Here is a 24052-nt window from a genome sequence, read left to right on the forward strand (position 1 = left end):
GGTTCTTTTAATGTGTAGGCTTAATCTAACAGTCATGAATTAATAACATTTAATGACACAAACATTTTTAGTGTCAGGTGAAGAAAGAGCTGGTGCACATATAAGTTCCATTCACATAAACTATGGGTAGGGAGCCAGTGTGGTGTAGTGGGTTGAGGATTGGATTATGACTCTGAAGACCAGGGCTCAATTCCCCACTTCCCCATGGAAACCCACTAGGTTACTGAGTCACTCACTCTCAGACCCAGAAAACCCCATGATAGATTCACCTTAAGGTCACCATAAGTTGGAAACAACTTGAAGGCACACAACAAAAAACAGCAAGGGAACCTTGAGTTCTGAGGATGAACTTGGTCCTCCCTGGTTCCCTCAATGGACACATCCCCTTTGCTATCATACCATCATTTGGTGGTTTCTCATGCTCCATGCAAATTTTCCTTTCCCCATTCTAGAAGGTTCAAATGCATCTCCCAGTGCTTAGTTACTAGCAATAATGAGATTTAAGCTTTAAGAGTTGGCATTTTTGACACTGTCCACCAGTGAAATTCGGCCACAAAGAATGTCTCTAAAATTGAATTTGGCCCTCACATTGAAAGAGGTTCATCCACCCATTCCTTAAGCCATGAATTAGAATAATGTGTGAATAGGTTTGAAGGAGCCCAAGCAAGTCTCAGGTTCAGAAACTCTCCCCATCTCCCAAGACCTCAATTTTAACATGACTAAGAAGCGTACATTTATAAGAGTGTTTTTTAGCATTTATTTGTTCACATCCTACATTTTCCTCAAGTGTCCTCCATAGAACACCCTGTGCATATTGATATTCCAGACTAACAGGGCTGGTTCTTTGAATTCATACCCAAGTTGGAAGCCTCCCTTCTGGCAGTGCCTTCTACAGCCCTTTTCACCCACTGGATTTTAAAAACTTAATTCCGTGCCCTTTTCCTGTCAATAGTAAATCTTGCTAAGAAAACCCCATGATAGTTTTTCCTTAGGGTCACCAATACTCTCCCAGCCTCAGGTCACAAAACCCACTAGGGCAAGTCACATACTCTCAGCGTTAGGGGAAGGCAATAGCAAACCAAGGAACTCTCTCAACTCGGCCATGAAATGCACTTGTGCAAGTGACACTCTCTCAGCCTCAAATGAAAGCAAATGAGAAGTGAGAAAAGGCTGGAAGGCACACAACACACACACATATACATTATAGAAATGTAGTCCCCGTTGCCTATGAAATCCACTGTGGGAGACCCTTGGGCAGGACACACTTTCTCAGCCTCAGAGGAAGGCAAATGGTAAACTGGAAGGCAAACACACATCTACAATATAGAAATGTAATTCCCACTGGATATGAAACCCAGTGGGGGAATTTTGGGCAGGACACATCTCTCAGCCTCAGAGGATGGCAATAGAAAACTCCCTCTGATGAAGCTTACCAAGAAAACTCTGTGACAGGGTGGCCTTAGGGTCGCCAGAATGGACTTGAAGGCACACAACAACACCTCCCAAGTCTGAGAGGAAAAGGAGGAGAAAGCATGTGCTTCATGGTGGGGCAAGGTTTTTGGCTGGAAGGGGGGTGTGGCTTCCATTCAGAAGGGCTGCGCACCACCTGTCCTGGCTTGGTTTTGTGCAGGAGAACCAGCCCAGGAAGGACCTGGGCTGGATGTGTGCACATGTGTACACACATGCCTGCCTGCCCCTCTGTCCTATGGTTGCCTATGCCACAGATGGCATACGTGGCACATGTTTGCCAACACAGACTTAAGGCATCCCTCTCTTTCCAAATAGGTACATTACGGGTTTTCAATTATATTAATTCCTGTTACTAACTTCCACCTCAATGTAAGGTGTACAGAGGAAAGGAATGTGCAGTGGTCCACATGTTGAATTACAAGTCCAATCATTCCCTCATCCCAGTGAGAGTAGTGGGAGTTGTGATCCAAATATATATATATATGTGAAAACCACACTTCCTAACCCTGAAAATGTTATTTTTCATTTAAAAGTGAAAATCTGTTTTTTCATAATAAAATTAAGCATTAGCTTATAAGCATTAGTCCACAAACGCTATAAAACCTTCATATTATACCTTGGAGTTGCTGGAATACCTCTGTTGCGAGCTCTGTCACTCTCTCCCATCTTATCCATCCATGTACCGCAATTAAAACGATTCCCTCCATAGACAAAGCCAGTTTCCATATCCACACCTGCAGTCACATTAAAACCTACCAAGCAGAAAATCAGATTAATTTCCAATCTGTCACAGGGGGAAAATATCTTGGCATGCCCAATATAATACCGGATGAGAACAAATTATGCCTCATGGCATAAGTGAGAACTTTAAGTAAATAGTGGTACATAAAGTTTTAAGTGCAATGTGCTGGCATAAAAACAGACTTCAAAGTAATCTTTACAGTGGTATAACAGAAGGATTATTTTATATAATTACTAGGAAAATAAACATAAGAGAAGCCCTAACGTATTACAGCCTTAACAAAAATTCTTCAAGGATCACATACCTTCATCTCTCATATTGCGATCTATCTGTGGACCAGCATTCCTTTCTCGGAAATCTATGCCTTGCATATGTCTCTGCATAGCTTCCTGTATCAATTCATATAGTGGTTGGTCCTGAGTTTTGGTTGGTTCAAAGACAGGAGAGGAAAAAGCAAAGAGGAGAAAATGAAGCCATTAGGCATTAACACAGAAAGATAGAAATGTATGTTACCTTAGAAGAGAGGTATTTGTTGTGGTAATGTCATTCTGAGATGAACCTATCATGGTTTAGCTCCCCCCCCCCTCATAAAATTTGTTCAGATTTGTTTGCCTTTCTCTTTTTCTGAGGCTGACATGTTAGTTGCCCAAGATCACCAAATGGGTTTCTATGGCTGAACAGGAATTCAAACCCTAATCTCCATAGTTGCAGTACAATGCTCAAACCTCTACACCACATTGGCTAAAAGAGAGGTATACACCTCCTCTTATGTCCCTAGAAAGGACTACAGTGAAGCATTCTTCTCCAATGTCTGCCTGGGAGAAGGCCTGCCCTTCCTGGGTGCTACTTACCCTCCTATCCAGAGCTTGCAAAAGTCTGGGAGGAAGATGGTGGCTCCCTGCTGCTATACTTGCAGACCACAAATAAACTGCCTGTATGAGCCCATACTGTCTATATTTTCTATGAATTTAGTACTGTCAAACAAATATTAACATCCATCAAGAAAAGTAATTCTGTCTGCCAGACAAGGGACAAAATAATAAACAGAAAATCAAGAAGTGGTTATTGTTTAGTACTGTGAGTCCTGCATGTTAATATTTGCAAGGAATAATGGTTGATGTTGCCATTTCAGGCAGGAACTCATGATGCAGTATGAAAAAATTCCAGGGAGTCTCCTTTCCAACCACTGTCTAGGCCAAAACCTTTTGGGATTATCAAATGTTGCATTAAATATCTTCTTAACCTTTGGGCCCAAAACAGCACCAAACTCTAGCTTAACACAATTCTTAGTTCCAGCTAGACCAGATAATCCAATGAATAGTTAGGATTATCTAATCCCAGCTAGACTAGATAATCCAATCAATTTGGTAAATCAACACTTACTGGCTCAGTTCACGATCCCTTCAGAGTAGACCTACAATATGTGGAGCCATATACCATCCTTCTCAACTCACAGTAAAATCCTGAAGCTGCTTCACCCAGCCATTCCATGCTTCAAGGTAAACAGGCAGGATATGAGGACATCTGGCTACCCTCCTTTTAAGAGCCCAGTGCACAATGATGATATCAACACTGAGATCCATGGGGTTCTCTGGGATGTGCGTCTCAGCAGTTCTGTTTTTATTATCTCTGTGTGTCTGTGTGTTTGTCTGTCTGTCTCTCTTTCTCTGTGCATGTGTATGTGTGAAATTACCAGATATTTCTCTGATCCTGGCTGCTCACCTTAAAGCACAAAATGGCCATGTGAGGTGACTTCAATATTTTACAGTACCTTGAGAGGAGGGTTTGGGGCACTGTAAGGAGAGGAAAGGAATACCAACTCCTGCAGGACCCAAAAAAGCACACCTGGATGTGAAAGAGACGCATATGCATGCAGATATCCCTACCTGAATTTTGGCCACTGTCAGATCCATTGATTTGATGGCCCTATACATTTTTTTAAAATAATAAAGCTACAGAGAAAGGAAGCATAGTTTAAGTTTCTCTGAAGAAAAAAAAACATCAACTACCTATCATCTCTCAAGAGATCAGTTATTCTAGACAATAGCATGTCATGAGCCAAAATAGGTATATGGCAGGACAGTTTCTCTCCAGAGCTGCAAGAGAAAGCAAGTTATAATTACCTTTTGGCCTGGTGGCAGAGGAGGGGAGTCATCTGTAGGGTACATTCTGGATACAGGACACTTGAGTATGTCAGTGCCATTTGAAATGAAGTTGCAGTAGTCTTGTATGCACTGTAGCCACCACCACACAGCATCGCGGCAATTGAATCTGGCATGAGTCCCCTGGCCAAGCAAGTTGGGAATGAGGCCATGCCTTAAGGTACTTCCAAATGCTAAAATGATGTCTCTATAAAGGGGGGAATGGGGTGGGTTGGGAAGGAAGGGAATAAAACATGTCATGTTTCCAGGTTAACTTGTTTTCACAGCTTTCCTCCACTGTTGGGTATTACTTTTATTTAGACCAGTAAAAGTGTCACAAAAGTGTTCAGGTTTATTAATCCATGAGCTACTTTTGTTGGTCCTAACAAAAGTATCACAGGTTGAGTCTCTCCTATCTGGAATTTCAAAAATCTGAAATACTTCAAAATCCAAAATTGGGTGGCTGATATAGTGACACCTTGTTTTCTGATGGTTCAATGTACACAAACTTTGTTTCATGCACAAAATTATCAAAATGTTGTGTATTAAATTACCATTAGGCTATGTTTAGACTTGGATTTCATCCCCAAGATATTATGTATATGCAAATATTCCAAAATCTCAAAACATCCAAAATCCAAAAACATTTCTGGTCCCAAGCATTTTGGATAAGGGAGCCAATATGTACATATTCTTTTTCTCAAAGGTCAGCATAGATACCATTATTTTGTAAACAAATTTTAGGTTCCAAATTGCAAAAATGTGTAATGAATGACTGGAAAACCAAATGCAAAATAATCTTCCTTTACTCTGAGAATGTATTACTCTTTCAAAGAGAATGGATTCTATTAATTAATAGGTCTTCAACCATATATCTATATATGATGCTAGTCTTCCATTTTTACATGTATACATCACAAAATGAACAAAGATCAGCCTTATATAAATTCATCAGTCTTGAAATTGTGTGTGTGTGTGTGTATGTATACACCTTCTACTTTACCTACTGCTTGGGAAAAATATATAAGGAAAATATAAATCCATAAACAGTCGCAAGGGGCCAGAACTATACCAAAGGAACATCAATTGTTCCTCAGCTATTCAAAATGTCTATTTTTATTCATCCCACAGTAACCTTATACAAACAGTCATGTTAGTGAGCTCCTACTAATATATGTCCTTATTTCACCTTGCTTCCAAGTAACGTCCTGTAACTAGCATCAGGCCCCTCAGCGCAATGAAGGTGTCTCTTCCCCAGGAGCGGAAAATTCCAGAAGAAAAATGAGGTAAACCTGAACAGGTGAGATAAAGCAAACATAACTTCAAAACCTAATGGATCCTGGCCTACAAAAAGTCCCATACATTCTCAGAGTTGGCCTTATTTCCCCTATTGTCATTTTAGGATCAGCTTTATTTTTTCATGATCAGTGAAAAAAATAAAGTCTGTGAACTTCTTTGCAGCCATATATTCATAACCCTAATGTCAAAACAGACCTTTGTGACTTGTTAAAACTGCTTGTTACAAGTTACTCTGAACCAACAGTGTGAGATAACTAGATTACTGTTACGTGCCTGTGTTTGCAAAGGGGCTTCTTGTATATTGCAGGGGAAAGTCTTCAAAAAGATGGTGCTTGACACTAGATTTGATATATTAATGTATCACAGATGGTTTTATGCTTGACACTGGACTAACCTCAACTCTAAAAATTTCTCCTCTAACTCATATCTGGCCTGTAACACTACCAGCTTCAATAATTTTGCACCGGCTTATTCTTATTGTTGCTGTTATACAATGCAATCAATGTACATGGTGCTTTACAAGTAAAACTACAATATAAAACAATGATACTACCCAAAGAATTAAGCATTAAGTAGATAACTGAATGGTGATTTCCTGGGGTCCTGTTTGCTGCTAGAGTACTAAATGCAAATAATACCTTGAACTCTAATTCTTTATAAATTATAGGCTGAGTATTCCTTATCCTAAAACTAAAACACTCCAAAATTTGAAACTTTTTGATTTCCTGACTTCATGTGATGGGTCACAGGCAAAATGCAGGTGCACAACAGATAGAAAGATATAAAATGGCACAGGGAAGCAGCAGAAAGCCCCGGCCTCCAGGCACACATTGTTCAGTTTCTGAGGAGCTGACCAGCTGCCTCTTCCACCTTTGAGGCTGCACTTGAAGCACTTCTGCTCACTCATTTGCAATGCAGAAGTGGGCAAGTGGTGGGGGAGCCCAAAGAATACATGCCTGGCAGCTGGGGCTTGCTGTTATCTCCTCTGCTGTCCCAGGACTGATATGCAGCCTGATTGTACCAGATTTCCACTAGATGATTCAAATTCTGAAAAAATCCAAAATCAGAAACATTTCTGGTCCCAAGAATTTTGGATAAAGGATACTCAACCTGCAGTATCTGGGGACAAACCAAACAGGTGGAGGAAGCACAGTGGATGTAATTACCAATGCACACTGGTGGAGAAGGTTGGGTAAGTGGAAATGAACTGGCATTTGTGAACCATTTAAGTTTATAAACACCCTGGGAAAAGACCACATATCACTTCTGTGATATATAGACTGAGTTAAAAAAAACAAAACCCTGCATTACCACAACTATGAAAATCACTTTTATAAGAACAAAATACTGTCAGATATAAAGAAAGGTTGCCTAGAGACTAAATATTATGATAATAGAATTCTGGTAAAGTGGGAAGCAGCCAGCCTATGAGACGAGTCAATGAAAGAAATAATAGCACTAAAACAAAAAGTACAGGAAACAACAAGCAGTTCAAGGAAAACTACATATAAATGAAATAAGAACCAAGATATTACTCTATGATTGCAGAACTCAGGTAGTAATTAAAAGAAAGAGAAATTTGTCCCCCAAAGTAACTCAACATAGCACAAGTATAACCACATAAATACATATGTTTAAGAGAACATGTTTCCTAAAATTACTACATGTAAGGAAAATGCTGTGAAAGGTTTGTCTCGGGGTTGCCGTAAGTAAAAAATGACTTGAAGGAACACAACAACAGCAACTACAACAACAAGGTTGAATACTGATGTATTGCTTTGCTTGTCATTCTGGCCCAAAAGAAAACTCTGCAGTTCAAAAATGTCTGTGTTTTTGTAGGCTAAGAATATCTGTCCTCCCATAAAATCATTCACCATAATTACTCAGATAATTCTTCCTTGTGGTCAACATAAAAAATAGCTTTCTATTCTAGAAATAAACCACTACAGTTTGTTTCTTTCAGTATTCCCCAATGTGGTACCTTACAAATGTGTTGTATTGTAACTGCCAGCTACCCAATCAACACAGACAGTTTGGCTGAAAATGATGCGAGCTGTAGTTCATCACAGAAAGACAGTTGGGGAATGTTGGTTTCTTTTTCAGAGATTCAGGATCCCCAGTTGTTACTTCTTGCTGCTGCATAAGGTAAGTACAAGGGAAGCATTCATGAATGAACCCAGAATACGTTTCTAGGTTGGCATGAATCTTTCCATGCTGAGAGACATGTGGGGCAAATACGGATGAGTTTATAGTGCTAACATTTGCCCCACATACCTCCCAGGCTCCATATGTTTCTATAGAGCAGGCACAGGAATCCTGCAGACTGAAGACCATAACTGGCTCCTAAAGTCTGTTTTCTCCAGCTAGAAAAGAACAACAAAAATTGGCTTCCTCCAGGCTCCTCTCCTTTAAAACATGATGTAGTCTCTCTGGCCCTTCTTTTTAGCAATCCCACTGTGGGATTTACAAAACCAGAATTTTTTGGGAGCTGGAAAGGCTATGGTGGTGTTAACTGGTTGGATGTGTAGAACTGATTCCTGTACCCCAAGTCTTGCCCACTCTCACTACAAAGCTTCTACTTCTGTTATGCAAAGAAGCTTCAGTATAATCAAATTCAAAATATTTACATTTATTTTTAAGGCAGTCAATTTCAGGGACCCCTGATAGAATTTCCAGCTTACCAGCTGCTAAGGAAACACAGCACTGTTCTCTTTCTTTTGTAATTTCATTCAGACGATAAGGAACATCCTTTAAAGCTGGAGACAGAGGGGGCAGAGAAGGATATTTTCCTATTCCGCACATCTGGACTGACCCCAAGGAAAGATGCTTAACAAACGTTGAGCCATTCTGAACAAAGCTGTAATTAAATTGAACAAAGCTGTAATTAATTCACTGGCTGGCAGAATGTGGGGATATCCTAGCCTTCCATGAAAAGAACTTCCACACCCTGATAATAGCCACCAAAAAGATCCTCTCTTGTCTCTTCACCAGATATACCTAGATGTACCTATGACAACATCTGAGAGAAAGGTCTTTCCTGAAGAACCTAAGACCCAGGCAGGCTTCTGCAAGGAAACAGAAAGTCTGGGCCTAAGTTATATAGGGCTTTGTACGTCATAACCAATGCTTTGAACTTTGCCAAGATACACATGGGGTTTCAGAGATTATAATCCACTTCATCAGATACATAGAGCACTATCCAGAGTCTAAAGTACTGTATATAGGTGGTTGGACAAGGAATTATACACCATTAATCAATCACAGATAAATACAAAAAAATTGAATGGTTCTGTCTGCACTGGTGTGAGAAGCCTGGAGAATCCTGGCCCATTATAAATACTCCATTCCAACACCAGGCAGCCAATCGCATGCACATCCCACTGAGGTGCATGGTGAGTCTGCCATCATAGCAGGTCACTTCACAATGAGGTCAGAATGAGGTGCCCAGCCTTGATCACTCATGGTGGCAATGGCTGGCTGGGTGGCTCAGTGGGATGCATTTTAAACAGCCATCTCACATTGGAATGGAGGACCCCAGGTCCTTCTGGAAGACTCAGAACAACTGGTGAGTTATTTAAATCCATGTTAAGGGTGTTATACCCTGGTTTTGGTGCTGTACAGGCCAGCCATCATCTGGTCAGTTCACAGAAGAACTTGGGTTTGGGCCATGCATCGTCTGATCTCTCCACTGGGTGAATGGGGGAGGACACTTTATTTGGCTCATACAGACAGGGCCAGTGACTCTTATTTTATTAACACTAGTTATGAACAAAGTCTTGCTGATAAAAAAACAATCATATATGGACCTAAATTCTATAGTTAGTCCTGACTAGTGCAGGCCAACTGAATCAATGGGATATACTTACATATTAACTCTCCAATCAATAATCCATTCAATGGGTTTATTTCAGATGGGATTAACCAACAGAATTCTAGCATTAATATGAAAAGAATCTACTACTTGTTATCTTTAGTGGTAGACTGTTGTCCTAAATGAATTGCAACTAAGGCTATTAAAATAATAACACAAAAGATTGACAAAGGGAACTTTTAAGTTCAGCTAGAATTCTTACAATTTAGTTATGTGGTATCTCCTGAGTGTCTTTAGAAAAACAGATCAAACATCCCAAAGAATATAGAGCTATTTGTACATGACATGCATTGCCTATTTTTTCTGTAAGTTTACTAAAAACATACTTAGACATTTGTTTCCAAGCCAAGTCAAGAAGTGTTGTATAAGCACCAACTAATATGGCATCAAAGTAACATGGAATGAGGTAACGAGGAATTCGTTTCAAGTAGATAAACATTGCTTTCAGCCACTTTCCAACCTATGAAACAAAGAAAAGATTGCAGAACTGAGTTTAAATTTATACTTAAAATTAATGGTTGAAAATTAGTATGTAGCATCTGATCTTAAAGGGACATTTTTCTTGGGTTGTTTTAACTTACTCCAGAGCAGACTCCAGGACGGGATATTAAGCGATCACTCACATAATCAATCATCCAATCTCCAGCTCGCAAGTTACCACAGAAAGGATGCCCCAAATCATTGTTTGGTCGAATGTCTGCCATCACTGACATTATACCTGAAAGTCCATAGAAACATGGCTCTGTATTACATGTCATGAAACTATCAGAAGCAATAGATTAAAGTTTTCAAGAGTAAAAAGCAGAATAACAGCTATAGTGGTGCCTGAAAAGATGGGTTTAGGTTCAATTTCTTCAGACTAACTCCTTTTGACAGTATTATTTATTTCCAGGATTTATATCTTGCCTTTCTCCCACAATGAGATTCCAGGTAGGTTACAATATTTTAAAAAGACAGAGCTAAAACACTGATTACAAAATGTAAAAAAAATAATTAAATACTACCAGCATTAAAACACAGATTAAAAACAGTATAGTTAAAAACAGTACAAATCATTCAACATTAACACAGCACACCAAATTACTCAAATAAAATCTACCCACCAAATGCCTGTTTAAATAAAAATGTCTTCAACTGCCACAGAAAGTGAGCAGGAAGGGGGCTGACCTGACTTCCTGTGCCAGGGAGTTCCACAGTCTGGAAGCAGCTATGCAAAGGCTCTCTCCCAAGTCTTTACCAACCACAGCTGTAAAGGTGGTGAAACTGAGAGAAAGGCTCCTTTGCCGATCTTAGCACTGGCTGGTATAGGGAGATACAGTCTTTCAGACAGTCTGGACCCAAGCCATTTAGGGTTTTAAAGGTCAAAACCAGCACCTTGAATTCTGCCCAGAAACAGACCAGTAACCAGTGCAGCTGTTTCAGCAGGGGAGTGACATAATCCCCGTAGCCAGCCCCAGAAAACAGTCTGGCTGCAGCATTTTGCATCTGCTGCAGTTTTCGAACAATTTCCAAGGGCAGCCTCACATAGAGCATGTTACAATAGTCCAAATGGGATGTAATAAAGGCATGTATCACCATAGCCAGATCCAACTTCTCAACAAATCAGTGCAGCTGGTGCACTAGTTTAACTGTGCAAATGCACTCCTGGCCACAGCTGAAACCTAGGAATCCAGGCTCAGATCCAAATCCAGCACACCCAAGCTGCGAACATGCGATTTCAAGGGGAGTGTAACCCCATACATCACAGGCTAAATCCCTATTTCCTGATCTGCCTTATGACTGACCAGGAGTATATCTGTCTTGCTTGGATTGAGTTTCAATTTGTTCACCCTCCTCCAATCCATTACTGACAGCAGACACTGGTTCAGTACAGAGGCAGCTTTCTTGGACTGATGGAAATAAGGGACAGAGTTGAATGTCATCCGCATATTGGAGACACCACACCCCAAAACTCTGGATGACCTCTCCCAGCAGTTTCATGTAGATGTTAAATGACATTGGGGACAGAATAGAACCCTGAGGGACCCCACATCACATTCTGAGTTTGCCCCTCCAAGAAGGATTGAGGCCACTGTAAGAGTGCCCTCAAGTCCTATCTCAGAGAGGTGACCTTGAAGGAAACAATGGTTGATGGTATTAAAAGACACTGAGAGGTTCAGCAGAACCAACAGGGACACACTGCCCCGTTCAGTTCCCTGCGTAGGCCATCCACCAAGACACTCAAAGCTGTCTCCATAGCCAGGTCTGAAGCCAGATTGAAATGGATCTAGATAATCCCTTTCATCCAAGAACCCTTGGAGCTGGGAGGCCACCACACGTTCCAACACCTTGCCCAAAAAGGGGATATTTGAAACTGGCCCATAGTTCTCCAATATAGGGAAGATTTTTTTCAGTAGTGGCCTCACTACAGCTTCTTTTAGACAAGCTGAGAACCTACCTTGCTGTAGTGAGGCATTCACTACTTCCCTTAACCAGTCAGCCAGTCCCCCTCTGGCTGCTCTCAAAAGCTAAGATGGGCATGGATCTCACTTCTCCAAAGATTCTGTCTACATCCTCAGGTTGCACAAACTGAAACGTATCAAATAATACCGGGCAAGCAGATATCAAGGTTACATCCACCAGATCTGTATCAACTACAGCATCCAAGTCGGAGCAGATCCAAGTGATTTTATCCACAAAGTGCTGTGCAAACTCTTCACAGCAGGCTACCAAGTGGTTTATACACTGCTCTTGTGGGGTGGAATGCAGAAGGCCCCTGACCACTAGAAACATCTCAGCTGGATGACACTGTGAGGATGCAATGGTGGCAATGAAGAAGGATTTCTTCGCTGTCACTACTGCCATGGGCATAGACTTTCCAATGAGCTCTAGCCTGTGTTCGGTCAGACTCGCTCTGAGTCTTCTGCCATCATCGCTCAAGTCTCCATCCCACTCATTTCATCACCATCAGTTCCCTGGTAAACCAGGGTGCTTGCTTGGTTCCACTCCACAAACCTGGACTAACATTTTGTCAACTGCTGTTGAGACTCATATTTGAAATTACTCTGTGCAATTAGACTGCATTTAGAGATAGTGGGCCAGTCTGAACATAACAGTAAAGTCAGAATCCCCTTGAATTCGGTTGCACAAGTTAACACAGTGGTGAATGCTGCTATATTGTTCCTGCTTGGTTTCTCCTGCCAAGGTAGTGGCTAAACAAACTAGGAAGTCTCCATATATGGTTTGTCTACCATTACATCTGAATTGTGATACTCAGCCTCCTAGCAAGCCTAAATTATAACCCAAGAACAAGCCTTGGCTTCTGGCCTCACATGTTGCATAGTGCTACATCTGAATCTGGTTCAGATGTAGCACTAGACAAACCGTGGATGGAGGATTCTTTGTCTGTTTGTTGCAGGAAGCAAGGGTTAATTTTGTCATGCTCATCAGACAAGACTACTACACTTAGCATGGGAAGCTTATCTATTGCCTTTCAGTATCTTTTTAAATCCTGTAGTTAAATAATAAAGCTCAAAATACAACAGAGAAAACTCTTTGGGAGATTCTGGAGGTTTTCTGGTCACTAACATCTCCTTCTTAGGTGAGAACCATTAGAGGATGGTAATGGTTTAAACCCAGATGCTGTAAGAGGAAGCAGATTAATTTGGTACTAAAAAGGCTTGGCTTGCCCTAGCAGAAGTCCTTTTTTGGAAAACCACTGTATTAATACTCCTTGCCCTCTCAGTAACTTTTCATACCACAAACCATGTATTCTCTTAGATTGGCTCTAAGGGATGCATATTGGAAGCTTAGTGATATAGGGGCTTGAGAGATCAGCGTTATACGCTGGTATAGGGGCAGCATGACATAAGTGTGGGGGTGTGGTGAAAAGCTAGCGCGGTAGTGGCTAGGATGCCCTTTACACAGCGCAAAAAGAAGCTGCTTTTTGCAGTTCCTTTTTGCGCCATGAAAAGGCCAGATTGGGTCCACAGCATGTAATTGCTGCGGCCTGATCCAGTGAGGAAAGGGGCAGCTGCAGGCCACTCCAAAGGGACGCTGCATTGAGTCCCACAGTGAATTTGTTTCTACCTGCAGGGTTGGGTTTAAATTTGTTTCTACCTGCAGGGTTGGGCACTAGAAGGCTTTTACTCAACCCTCAACATATCAGCTGTTGAATAACACAAGAATTTATCTCCTACATTTTTTAATAGCTATATGAAACCGCTAGGTAAGGTTATTTGCACCTTGCTACCATTAATGTACTGATGACCTCTAAGTTCTACTTTTCCTTGTTATCTGAGTTAAGTGAGGTTGTATAGGTACTGAACCAGTCAGGTCTGAAGCTTGATTGAAATGGCTCTTGATAATCATATAAATAAATACTAATCTATGGCATTTCAAGTGTGGCCCATTAAGAAAAACAAGTGAACAAGTTTATAAGGTGGCCCTCAAGGGGCCTAGTGAATGCCTTGCTTTTTTAGTGTGCTTGGGACTGTAAGAACCATCCTGACAAAAAGGACAGGATAGAATAGGTTATCATGGACTAAGCAACCCAGACTATGTGGCAGATATATTGTCTTTGGCTTACAGAGTGAAATCATACAGACAGTTACAATTAGGAGAACTTAAAACTGGAATAATAATTAATTAAATTATCTGTTAACTCAAGACAAAGAAGCAGCTTTTAATATCCACCTTGAAGGCCGGCATATTTCAGCGGTGTCCAGTTTGGTATGTTGTAACATCCTCCACCGTCTTCTTGCTCCTCAGAATCACAGCGATATAATACTTGATTCAGGTCTGCTAAGGTTAATTTTGATGCAATGCTGAGGAAGAACCAAAAATTGACTACTGTATTTACTCATGTAGAAGTCTAGAAAGTTTAGTCAAAAAAGTGATCCCAAAAACCTGAGTCAACTTATCAATGGGTCAATGTACATATTGTACTTAGATAGATAGATAGGAACTACGCCCTGGTGAAAAGCAAAAGAGTAATCTGTCCTGGAAGCTCTGACTTCCCTGTATTCTCTCATTGATCCAGCTTTTAATATGAGCACAAAGAGTTATGCCTCCTGGAATTTTTAAGTTCTTCAGCATTGTTTACCTTTGCTTCATCCTTTACATCCTTTGTTACAGGGCCCTAAATTTTGCCCTTGCATTATCTATATCAAAATACATAATTTTGATTCCAAAACCTGCCCTTGACTTATACATGAGGGCGATTTAGAGTCGAGCATATAGGGTTTATCAAAAATATGTATGTGCTTATGTTCCTTCAAGTCACTAGTCAACATATGGCGACCCTATGAATTTCATTGTGTTTTCTTAGGCAAAGAATATTCAGAGGGGTTTTTGCCAGTTCCTTCCTCTGAAATATAGTTTGCAGTAGCTGCCTGGTGGTATCTAGCTAAGTACTAACCAAAGTTGACCTTGCTTAGCTTCCAGGATCAGCTGGGATCTGATCCTTAAGGATATTTAGAACCTCAACATTAGAAATATACTCTTGTTGTTCATGAAGGCACTACATGAAGTCTATGATGCTTTATTAAATCCAGACCATGTTTAACAGTAGTTACAAGTGGAATGGAGCAACAAGACAAATTCAACATGCAGAGATGCTACACAGTGCTTCAGCAACTCAACCTCTGCTTTGTATTTACTTCATATCAAACAGTGTTCGACCTATCCTGGCATTCTGGCCTGCTTATTCAATTGTTGTGTGCTTTCAAATCATTTCTGACTTACTGTAATCCTAAAGTGAACCCAGCACAAGCCTTTCCTTGGGCTGAGAATGTGTGACCCACCCTAGATCATCTAGTGGGTTTCCACAGCTGAACAGGGAACTGAACTCTAATCTCCAAAATTGTAGTCTAATGCTGAAATCATTACACTATGCTGGTCATAATCTGAATCTTATGTTTACTACTCTAAATCACTCACATTTTGACATTTTTATCCACAAGATTCCTCAGGATATTTGTATATTATTATCTAAGTCTACAGGTAAGGCAATAATGTGGCATGCTTATAACTTTTTAAAAAATTTGGTGCGAAATTACTTATTAAATTGGAAACATAACTGGAAACATGTCAACATGTCTATGTGGTTTTATACAAGAGCCATGTAAATGGGAACTGCGGCATGGCTTGAGGAAAGATTGTATCTCCTCCAGCTGTACTGCAACCCTGTCAGGTATCATGCCGCAGATTCCACTTGCTCTGGAAAACAAAAGGTTATTACAATCAAGGGCAGCTGCCCTCCAAGCAGAAATTTTAATTGGCTCTTCAGTATGTTTGGGCTGGTGATGGCAGCGAAGTGTTAAGCTTTCCCTCCACCCATGCTTATGAGTCCAGTCTGCTACTTAATACACACACACACGAACAACCACAGATGCATCTAATATATCATGTAATTTGACCCTAAGATGTGTGGACAGCAACACACTATGAGAAAAAAGATGAGTTCACAACAGAGATATGTCTGCTTACAAGTCCCACTGAGCTCAATGAGATTTACTTCCAGGAACATGTGCTTAACAGCACATGCCTATATTAGATTCTTTAAAGTCAACTTCTAATGACAAAAAGTTATACCTTACACATGGCCAAAGAGGATATTATTGCTACAAGCGAACAGTGGATGAGCATATTTCTGCAGCAGACCTTTGCCCTCTCCCTTCCCTGCTACATCTCCTTGCATCCTATGAGGATCTGCTCTGGAGGATCCCACTGCTTGCTGAAATAGCCTTTATAGGTGTATTAGGGGAGGGGAGTGTTCCTCAGCCCCAATTCCACTGAAAGAAACAATTCCACCAGCAAGCATTTTATTATATGTCATTAAATCTTTACATGCAGGGGTAGAAGGGACAGCAGAGTTCTTAAGCTATCTCATGTGTGGGATCAGCAGGGTTCCCCCATCCCACCTCATGTTACAGGGACCAGAACTACAGTTGTGCCTACTGACTACAATAGTTATTTCCTGGAAACTTTCCAATAACCTGTGGACCAATACTGATCCATAGACTACTACTTTTGAACAGAACACTACATGACCTTTCTTCGTCGACATTCTGTTTTCAAAGACATCTCACAATAATAAGGGGTACTCACTTTAAGAAGGGTGTTTTGAGTATAGACTCGGAACCATCATCAGGAAGACTTCCAGATTTAAAGTGAGGGCTGAACTGGATCAGGTGATTACGGAGTACTCCTACAGCATCTTGTGCCTTCGGGTCAAGGCTAACTCTACAAACATTAGCACCAATAAACAAGTTAATATGGGCATTCTGACAAAATCTATGGAGCAGGAATGGGGAACATGGGACCCTCCAAATGTTAATGGATGGCCACCCCCACCCTCCTTCAGCCCTGACTACTGATTCTGACAACTAGGTCTGATGGGAACTGCAATGAAGCAACATCTGAATTGCTGTAGTTCTCCATTCCTACCTTAAAGTCATTTAAATTATTGCCCTAGGTAAAGCAGTCACCAGAAGCAATCCTATTTTACCTGAATATAATTACGCTCCCTGGAGTTAGACTTTCAAATTCTATTTCTTGAACAAATTCATTAGGGCCTTTTGTAGCAACTGAAGCTTGCCGTATGATCTTACTTTCTGTGAGCTATTACAAAAAAAAAAAAAAGAAAAAAAAGAAAAAAAAAAGGTGAATACAGTAAACCATTTTAATCTGATGGCTGCATGTCCAAGAAAATGAAATTATAGGAATATATAACTACCTGGATGTGTTCTCGGAGCTCAACTGTATAGTCAGGCAATCCATTGATTGCATGTTCATCTTTTTTATAAGGGCCAGCATTTCTCTCAACAGTTCTAGCCTCAAGAACAACTTCTTCAATCTTCCCTGTGAAAGAGGTGTGATGGAAAAGACATCTTTCAGATGACAACCATCAAATCATTCATTATTATGATTAGCAGAAGCAAGTTCATGAGTGAGAGTGAATGAGTCAGCCACACAATATGCTAGCCATAAGCCATTAGGTCAGCCATTAGCCACTGCATTGCTTCACAATACTTGAAGGACTTCATTTCACACATATAAGGAGATCATGTACAGACTGTACATGTTAGATATTCGGGTGGGAACTAGATTGCCACGGGAACGGCGCCAGGGGGAAAGGGGCCGAGTGGCCCCTTTCTCCGCTGGCTGCAGCTCCCAGGGTGTCCTGGGGCATAAAGCCCCAAGGATACCCCTTTTCAGGACCAAGGAGGAGCGGCATTTTGCTGCTCCTCCCTGGTCCCGAAAAGCGCCGTATTGGAGTGTTCGGGCTGCCACTGTGGCTGCCCTGGCCCTAATACGTTGCGCAAAGGGGTGGCTGCAGCCCGCCCCAAATTGGCGGTCTGTATCCCATCTATATTACAGCAGGTGGTATTCCCTGGTGGTCTCCCATCCAAGTACTGACCATGCCTGCCCTGCTTAACTTCCAAAATCAGATAGGATCTGGTGCCTTCAAGGTACAGTATTTGTTTATCCAGGCATTAAAATCAATATAAACAAGCAGAGAGATAGAAGTGTGAAAGATCAGCATATTCCCTCCCTTATATTCCATGCCCCATGCAAAATGGAAACAATAATGGAACCTTTACTTCTGAGGATGAATATTTTTGCTGCTAGAGTATCAAGAGTATCTTTAATGTGTGGTAACAAAGCATATTTTTAAATTGTGATAATTATATTGGATTATTTTGGCTTAAACATTGCACTTACTCTGTACTGTCTTTTTTTTAATTAAAACTTTATTCAAAATATATCATACAGAATCTTGTAATCATAAGACAATGGTATAAAAAAGTTATTAAAATCTCAGAGTAGAACTTATGAAATGCAGGAATCCCCTGGACCAATAAATGTTACTGAAAATCTTATGCAACTTGCTGTTTCACAGAGTTACAGGATAAAACAGGAAGGAATTTAACTTTCAATGCCTGTTCAGGATTGATTATTATTACCTGGAATACACATCTGTGGAACTTCTTGGCTATAGAAGGATGTCTTGGGATTTCTGAAAGCTGTTCGGGAAACAGCTACAACAGACTGATGAGTGTTAGGACAATGCCTTGTCACAGCCACAATATCCTCATCAACTTGATCTACAAATACCTAAGAATGGAATTTTTTTTTTGCAAAAAAGAGAACTTTTTATTATGCAGACTATATCTGATAGGGTCTTGTCCTGAAGCCTCCCTGAACAAGAGTGTTGAGTGTTGCTCAGGGCGGCTTCAGGACAAGACACTATCAGTGCATTCCAGCAAAAGATAAATAAGATAGGATGTCCAAACTGAGGGAATACTCCCAAGTTATTGACTCAGATAGACTCATTCCAGCAGCCTAAGCCACAGGATAAATACAAAACTGGACTGTAATTTGCAAATAAATTTGATAAATTTCTTTTGGGCAAGGGCCAAACAGGCTGGTGTCATCTTAAGAGGATGACACCAGCAACCCCCTCCATCCCCAAATAGAGTGCCTTTGTTTGAACTTTTTTACATGACTTCATCAAATCTCCGTATTCCTGCTTCCCACCCCATTCTCCCCTGGTTGCTCTCTGGAGTTCACCCACTCCTTGCCTGGTTAAAACTTTTTGTTCCCAATTCTTGATGTAATCTGTTGATAGCCAGCCTTCCTGCTATAATTCCGGTTTTGAAATTGACTTCACCAGGTGTTGAAGGTGTTGCTGCTGGATTCCACTTTGGATAAAAGCGCTCTTCATCAACCACAGAAATCTGCCCAGAAATTGAAAAGTAGAAAATCTGTATTTTCTGCCCTATTTTCAAAGACATCTTACAAGCTACTTCTTAAGCTTATATATGCAGTGGCCTGCTGCTATCCACTGGGGTTTGGTTCCAATCGTATAACAAAACAGATTGAAAAGCTTCAAAAATAAAATTCCAGAAAGCAAACTGCCATTTTATATAAGGGTCACCATTTTATCACACCATTGTATATAATGGGACGTGAGCATCCACGGATTTTGGTATCTATGCAGGGTCCTGGAACCAAGGGCCTACTGTCCATGATGTCAGGAGTAACTTGCTGGGGAGAAGAGACCGTAACTTCAATGCTGCGGTTGAAAAAAAACAACCCCCCTTCTCTCTTGTTATAGAGACATAACAATCCACATTTCTGAAGGAGGATGTGGGAAATGGGCATTCATTCCCCAAACCTATTGTACTGAGAAGCTGGTAGCTGAGGAAGTTCTCTTAGAAGTACTTAACCACTTTGAGTTCCATATGGGAGAAAAATAGGATATAATACACAGTGTGCCCTTTGAATCCACTGGGGATTGGTTCAAAATACTGAAATATTTTAAAGAATGCATGAATCCATGCATAAAGAATCTGTGCATTAGGAGGGCTGACTGTACATGCATAAAAAGTGACTTACTGTATATACTCGACTATAAGTTGACCTCATGTATAAGTTGAGGGCAAGTTTTGGGGACAAAATTATGGATTTTGCTATGACCCATGGATAAGTCGAGGGTAAAATTTAGGGGCATATAGCAAAGGATCTAAAACAGTGGTCTCCAAACTGTGCCCTTTAAGAGATTTTGGACTATTGGCCAATATGGCTGAGGCTTCTGGGAGCTGATGTCCAAAATCTCTTAAAGGCCACAGTTTGGGCACTGTTTACCTAAATGATGAAGGAAAGCAAAACAATGTCAAAGAACTTAACAAAATTCCAACAGACATAACTCTTTGTGCTTACTCTTAAGACTGGATGGATGAGAGAGTAGAGAGAGGGCTTGGTGCTTCACATATTATACTGTTGCTTCCCACCAGGAGATGGTTCCTTCTTTTAAATAAGAGTTAAGATACAGTACTTACATTGATAAGTCGACTCAGGTTTTTTGGGGTCAGTTTTTTGACCTACATTTCTAGACTTATACATGAGTATATACAGTAGGTCTTTAAAGATAAACTCTGGCGGGTTACAGACCACCCATTTGGGGCGGGCTGTACCCGCCCCTTTCCCTGGAGTATCGGGGCCTCAGTGGCCAGAACAGCAGCCGCTGAGGCCCCGATCCGCCGCTTTCTGGGCTGCGGGGAAACAGCAAAAGGCCGCTTCCCCGCAGCCTGGAAAGGGGTGTCCCTGGGGCTTCAAGCCCCAAGGACACCCTGCGGCGGCGAGGAGGAGGAGAAAGGGGCCGCTTGGCCCCTTTCTCCTTTGGTCTGCTGAGCGCAGCTGTCTGAAGGCTGCGCCCAACGGCCCAAACCAGGAAGGAGCTCCGAAACGGAGCTCCTTCCTGCTCCGCAGAAAGGACGCATTATGCGCCCTGGTGCGGAGCAAGGATGTCACATCCACAATGCCTCGTATAGAGGCGGCGCGGTCGTGATGTCCTCATGGCGGCGGCCGTGTGGAACGGCCGCCGCCATTTTGTGCATGCAGAGCGCGTACTAGGGTTAGGGGGGTGCGGAAGCACCGCCCCGTTCTAACCCTAGTGCGCGCTCCGCACGCACAAAACAGCCCATTTGTAACGGGCCACTATCACTTTGAATTGAGTCCAGAACTAAAAAGGCAGCCAGTGAAGTTCTTTTAGATCAGGTATGAATTTACTATGTCAGCACTGCCAGTTAAAAATCTGACCATTTTATTCTGCCCTAAGAGAAGCTTATCAGGCATTTTCAAAAGCAGCTCTTCATCTAAGACAGATGGCATGTCAACAGAGAAGTGATATCCATGGCTAGACCATTTACAATATTATGTATAAGGACAGAGCATATTGCTAAAACACATACCTGATGTGGAACCAGTTCATCATATCCTCTAGTGCTCCCTGTAGCACAGCAGGCCATGGAGACAATGGTTGAGGTGGGAAGGGCATCATAAGCAGATCGATGCTAGGATTAAGAAATTGAAGGAAAATCCAGTCAAAACCAGTGGACTGGCTCTTTCTCTCTCTCATATGACTATATGCACCCATACTGGATTGCATCCAGAGATTAACTAAAGAGACTTCCCTACTGAATCTTTCCTGAGCATCCTCTCACTCTCTGGAGAAACATTTTGGCACTTGTTGTGAAGGGAAGGGGGAGTCATGTAACACTGAAGGCTGATCTCTATAGCATATGTAGAAAATAGTGAGTTACAAAACATAAGCAGTATATTTCTGTGGTCGCATCAACATGCTGCCTATCACAGTACAGCATTTACTGAGAAATAGCTGACACAAAAATCCTGCTTGTATATTACGTACATAGTGAGTCTAGTACTGTGACTATGACTGGGATCTTGATTATTCTCCCCACTACCCACAGAATATACAATAAGATGCCTATGTGCACACATCTGTACATAGGTGTGCCCTGATCACATTGGAAAAAATGGGATGGGTTATAAAAGTCATGGTAGGGAACAGAAAGCTTTGTTTTCAGAAAAGAGAAGGCATGGTAATGTTGGGATGATAAAATTCAAGGGAGCTATTGCAGGCAATCTAATCCCACTCCTTGTTCAGTGCATGAAACACAAAGCCAGAGCAATCCCAAAAGTCAACTATCCAGCTTCTCCTTAAAAATTTTCTGCAAGGGAGGTATTATTAACATCTGCAGGTGATAACCCATTTTTTGTCTCTTATTACAAAACAATTCCAAAACAGAGAAAACTAGGAATTAGCTCTATACATTAGACCTTATTTCTGAATAGACATGTACATGTCAGTACCACGAAGTTAGCTAATTTAATGATTAATTTTATGCTATTTAACATTGTCATTGCAGGTGATAACATTTTTTTAATGTTTTTAGTTTCAGTTGCATGTAACACAAAACCTGACTGCAGATAGCCATTAACAGATGTAATAAAAGTCAATTTGTTATTACACAGAGAGTTCCTACTCAACGTAGTAGTTAAAACATTACTTGTATAATTAAAGAGTGTTGCTACTTACCTGAATTGGACATTCATTATCATGTGTAATGTCCATGAACAGTGCATGAGCAATAGCAGGTGTTAAGGGCCTCAAACGTGGCTGAACAAAAGACCCAACTGGCTCTCCTCCAAAGCGATACACTAACCTTCCCTCTTCATGACTGTTGTATGCACTCATTGCCTCTACAGAAACAAGGGGAAAATCAGATGTGCTATTGTATTGCTGATTGGAATCATGTGCCTTTCAGATGTAGTTTGACTGCAACCCTTAGCATCCGCAGCCAGTACACGTAACCCTCCACATTTGTGGCTTTGACTTTTGTGGATATGATTATTCATGGATTTGATTAACAAGTTCTCTCTAGTAATCTCTAGTCCTCCAGAGTGACTCTGTGGTCAGTGTCTGACAGAATTTATGCTGGAGGACCTAGAGATTCCTAGAGAGAACACTTTTGTAGGTTCTCCAGAGTAATTCTATGGTCAACTTCTAGGCAATGTTGACCACACACTTGCACTGGATGACCTAGAGATTTCTAGAGAAATGTTCTCTCAGGTTAAAAAAAATGTTTTTTTTTAATTGTGATTTTCCTATTTTCATGGCAGTCCTGTACCTCTAACCCCAGTGACCTCCATGGCCCACTGTACAGGCAGAAGTCTAGCAACATCTGGAGGGCTGCATGACTCCCATATATGAAGCACTGTCAATCATTGTATTTGTGTTATATTAAAATCTAGGGCACCTTTCTATATTCACTCCGGACATCGATCTTGGCTGAGATCTATTACCATAGGGACTATGATTGTAAGTACAACACTTGCAAAAAGGACCTACTTTACACCATCTGATATGAAGGGAAAATATTGGTCCTCCCTTATAGAAAATCCAACACACATCTCAATATTTCATTATCTATTCCATGATCCTATAATTTTGTCCCAGCACTGAAAGAGAAACCGGATTATGAGTGTTTGGAAATATGTTCTCTCTCTATCTGTGATCTCTTAGTTTGGGGTTTACTTCTTTTGTTTGGAAAGTGGTAGAAGAGGATTGAAGGGCCTGTGAGATTGCTTGTCTGTATACCATGTTGAGAAATACAGAATTTAAAGAGGTCCAGAATTTCATACTAGGCCGCTTTGATTGTCTTGTCACAGAAAAGTGGGATATAAATATAAGTTTTATTATTTATTATTTAATTTAAGCACCATTTAAAAGATTTTTTTACGCCAAGTTCTTAATATCTTTATACTCAGAACAACCTATCCTTTAACCATGGTTAAGAGACTGATGATGTGTTACATAATAAACACATGCTCTCTTTCCTTCCATCCCTTACTCTAGGGACCATGAATTTCTATACTCATAACAGGGGTAAAAGGTTTTTTAAACAACAATTTTCATCTTCATAAACTACATATATAGATTCTCTTTGCAAGCTGTTTCCAAGCTCCAATTAGCCAAGGCTGCTTTAGTATTTTGCATTTACATTTCTATACCGCTAATCAGTGAACTCAGTACTCTCTAAATGGTTTACAATCTGTAAGCCAATCGCCCCCAACAAGCTGGGTATTCATTTTACCGACCTACGAAAAGATGAAAGGCTGAGTCCACCTTGAAGCCCTGGGACTGAACTCACAACCTTGTGGTTGCAGTACCTGCATTTA

At 40.9% G+C, this 24052-nt stretch overlaps 1 protein-coding gene across 4 annotated transcripts in view; it reads right to left on the reverse strand.

The window, feature by feature from the left end:
* Nucleotides 1-24052, reverse strand: part of AGL (amylo-alpha-1, 6-glucosidase, 4-alpha-glucanotransferase) — a 62070-nt gene that overhangs the window by 12778 nt on the left and 25240 nt on the right. For all 4 annotated transcript variants that reach the window (XM_042462021.1, XM_042462022.1, XM_042462019.1 and 1 more), the window contains 15 exons: nucleotides 22410-22573; nucleotides 21262-21363; nucleotides 19090-19245; nucleotides 18472-18622; nucleotides 17241-17365; nucleotides 17013-17125; nucleotides 16613-16747; nucleotides 14198-14328; nucleotides 10105-10241; nucleotides 9850-9983; nucleotides 8334-8509; nucleotides 5543-5645; nucleotides 4336-4561; nucleotides 2517-2628; nucleotides 2087-2222 (listed from right to left, as the gene is read on the reverse strand). In XM_042462021.1, coding sequence (XP_042317955.1) covers nucleotides 2087-2222; nucleotides 2517-2628; nucleotides 4336-4561; nucleotides 5543-5645; nucleotides 8334-8509; nucleotides 9850-9983; nucleotides 10105-10241; nucleotides 14198-14328; nucleotides 16613-16747; nucleotides 17013-17125; nucleotides 17241-17365; nucleotides 18472-18622; nucleotides 19090-19245; nucleotides 21262-21363; nucleotides 22410-22573 — 2101 coding nt within the window. The remainder of the gene's footprint in view (nucleotides 1-2086; nucleotides 2223-2516; nucleotides 2629-4335; nucleotides 4562-5542; nucleotides 5646-8333; nucleotides 8510-9849; nucleotides 9984-10104; nucleotides 10242-14197; nucleotides 14329-16612; nucleotides 16748-17012; nucleotides 17126-17240; nucleotides 17366-18471; nucleotides 18623-19089; nucleotides 19246-21261; nucleotides 21364-22409; nucleotides 22574-24052) is intronic.

This window comes from Sceloporus undulatus, chromosome 4 (assembly GCF_019175285.1).
Source record: "Sceloporus undulatus isolate JIND9_A2432 ecotype Alabama chromosome 4, SceUnd_v1.1, whole genome shotgun sequence".
Lineage (NCBI taxonomy): Eukaryota > Metazoa > Chordata > Lepidosauria > Squamata > Phrynosomatidae > Sceloporus > Sceloporus undulatus.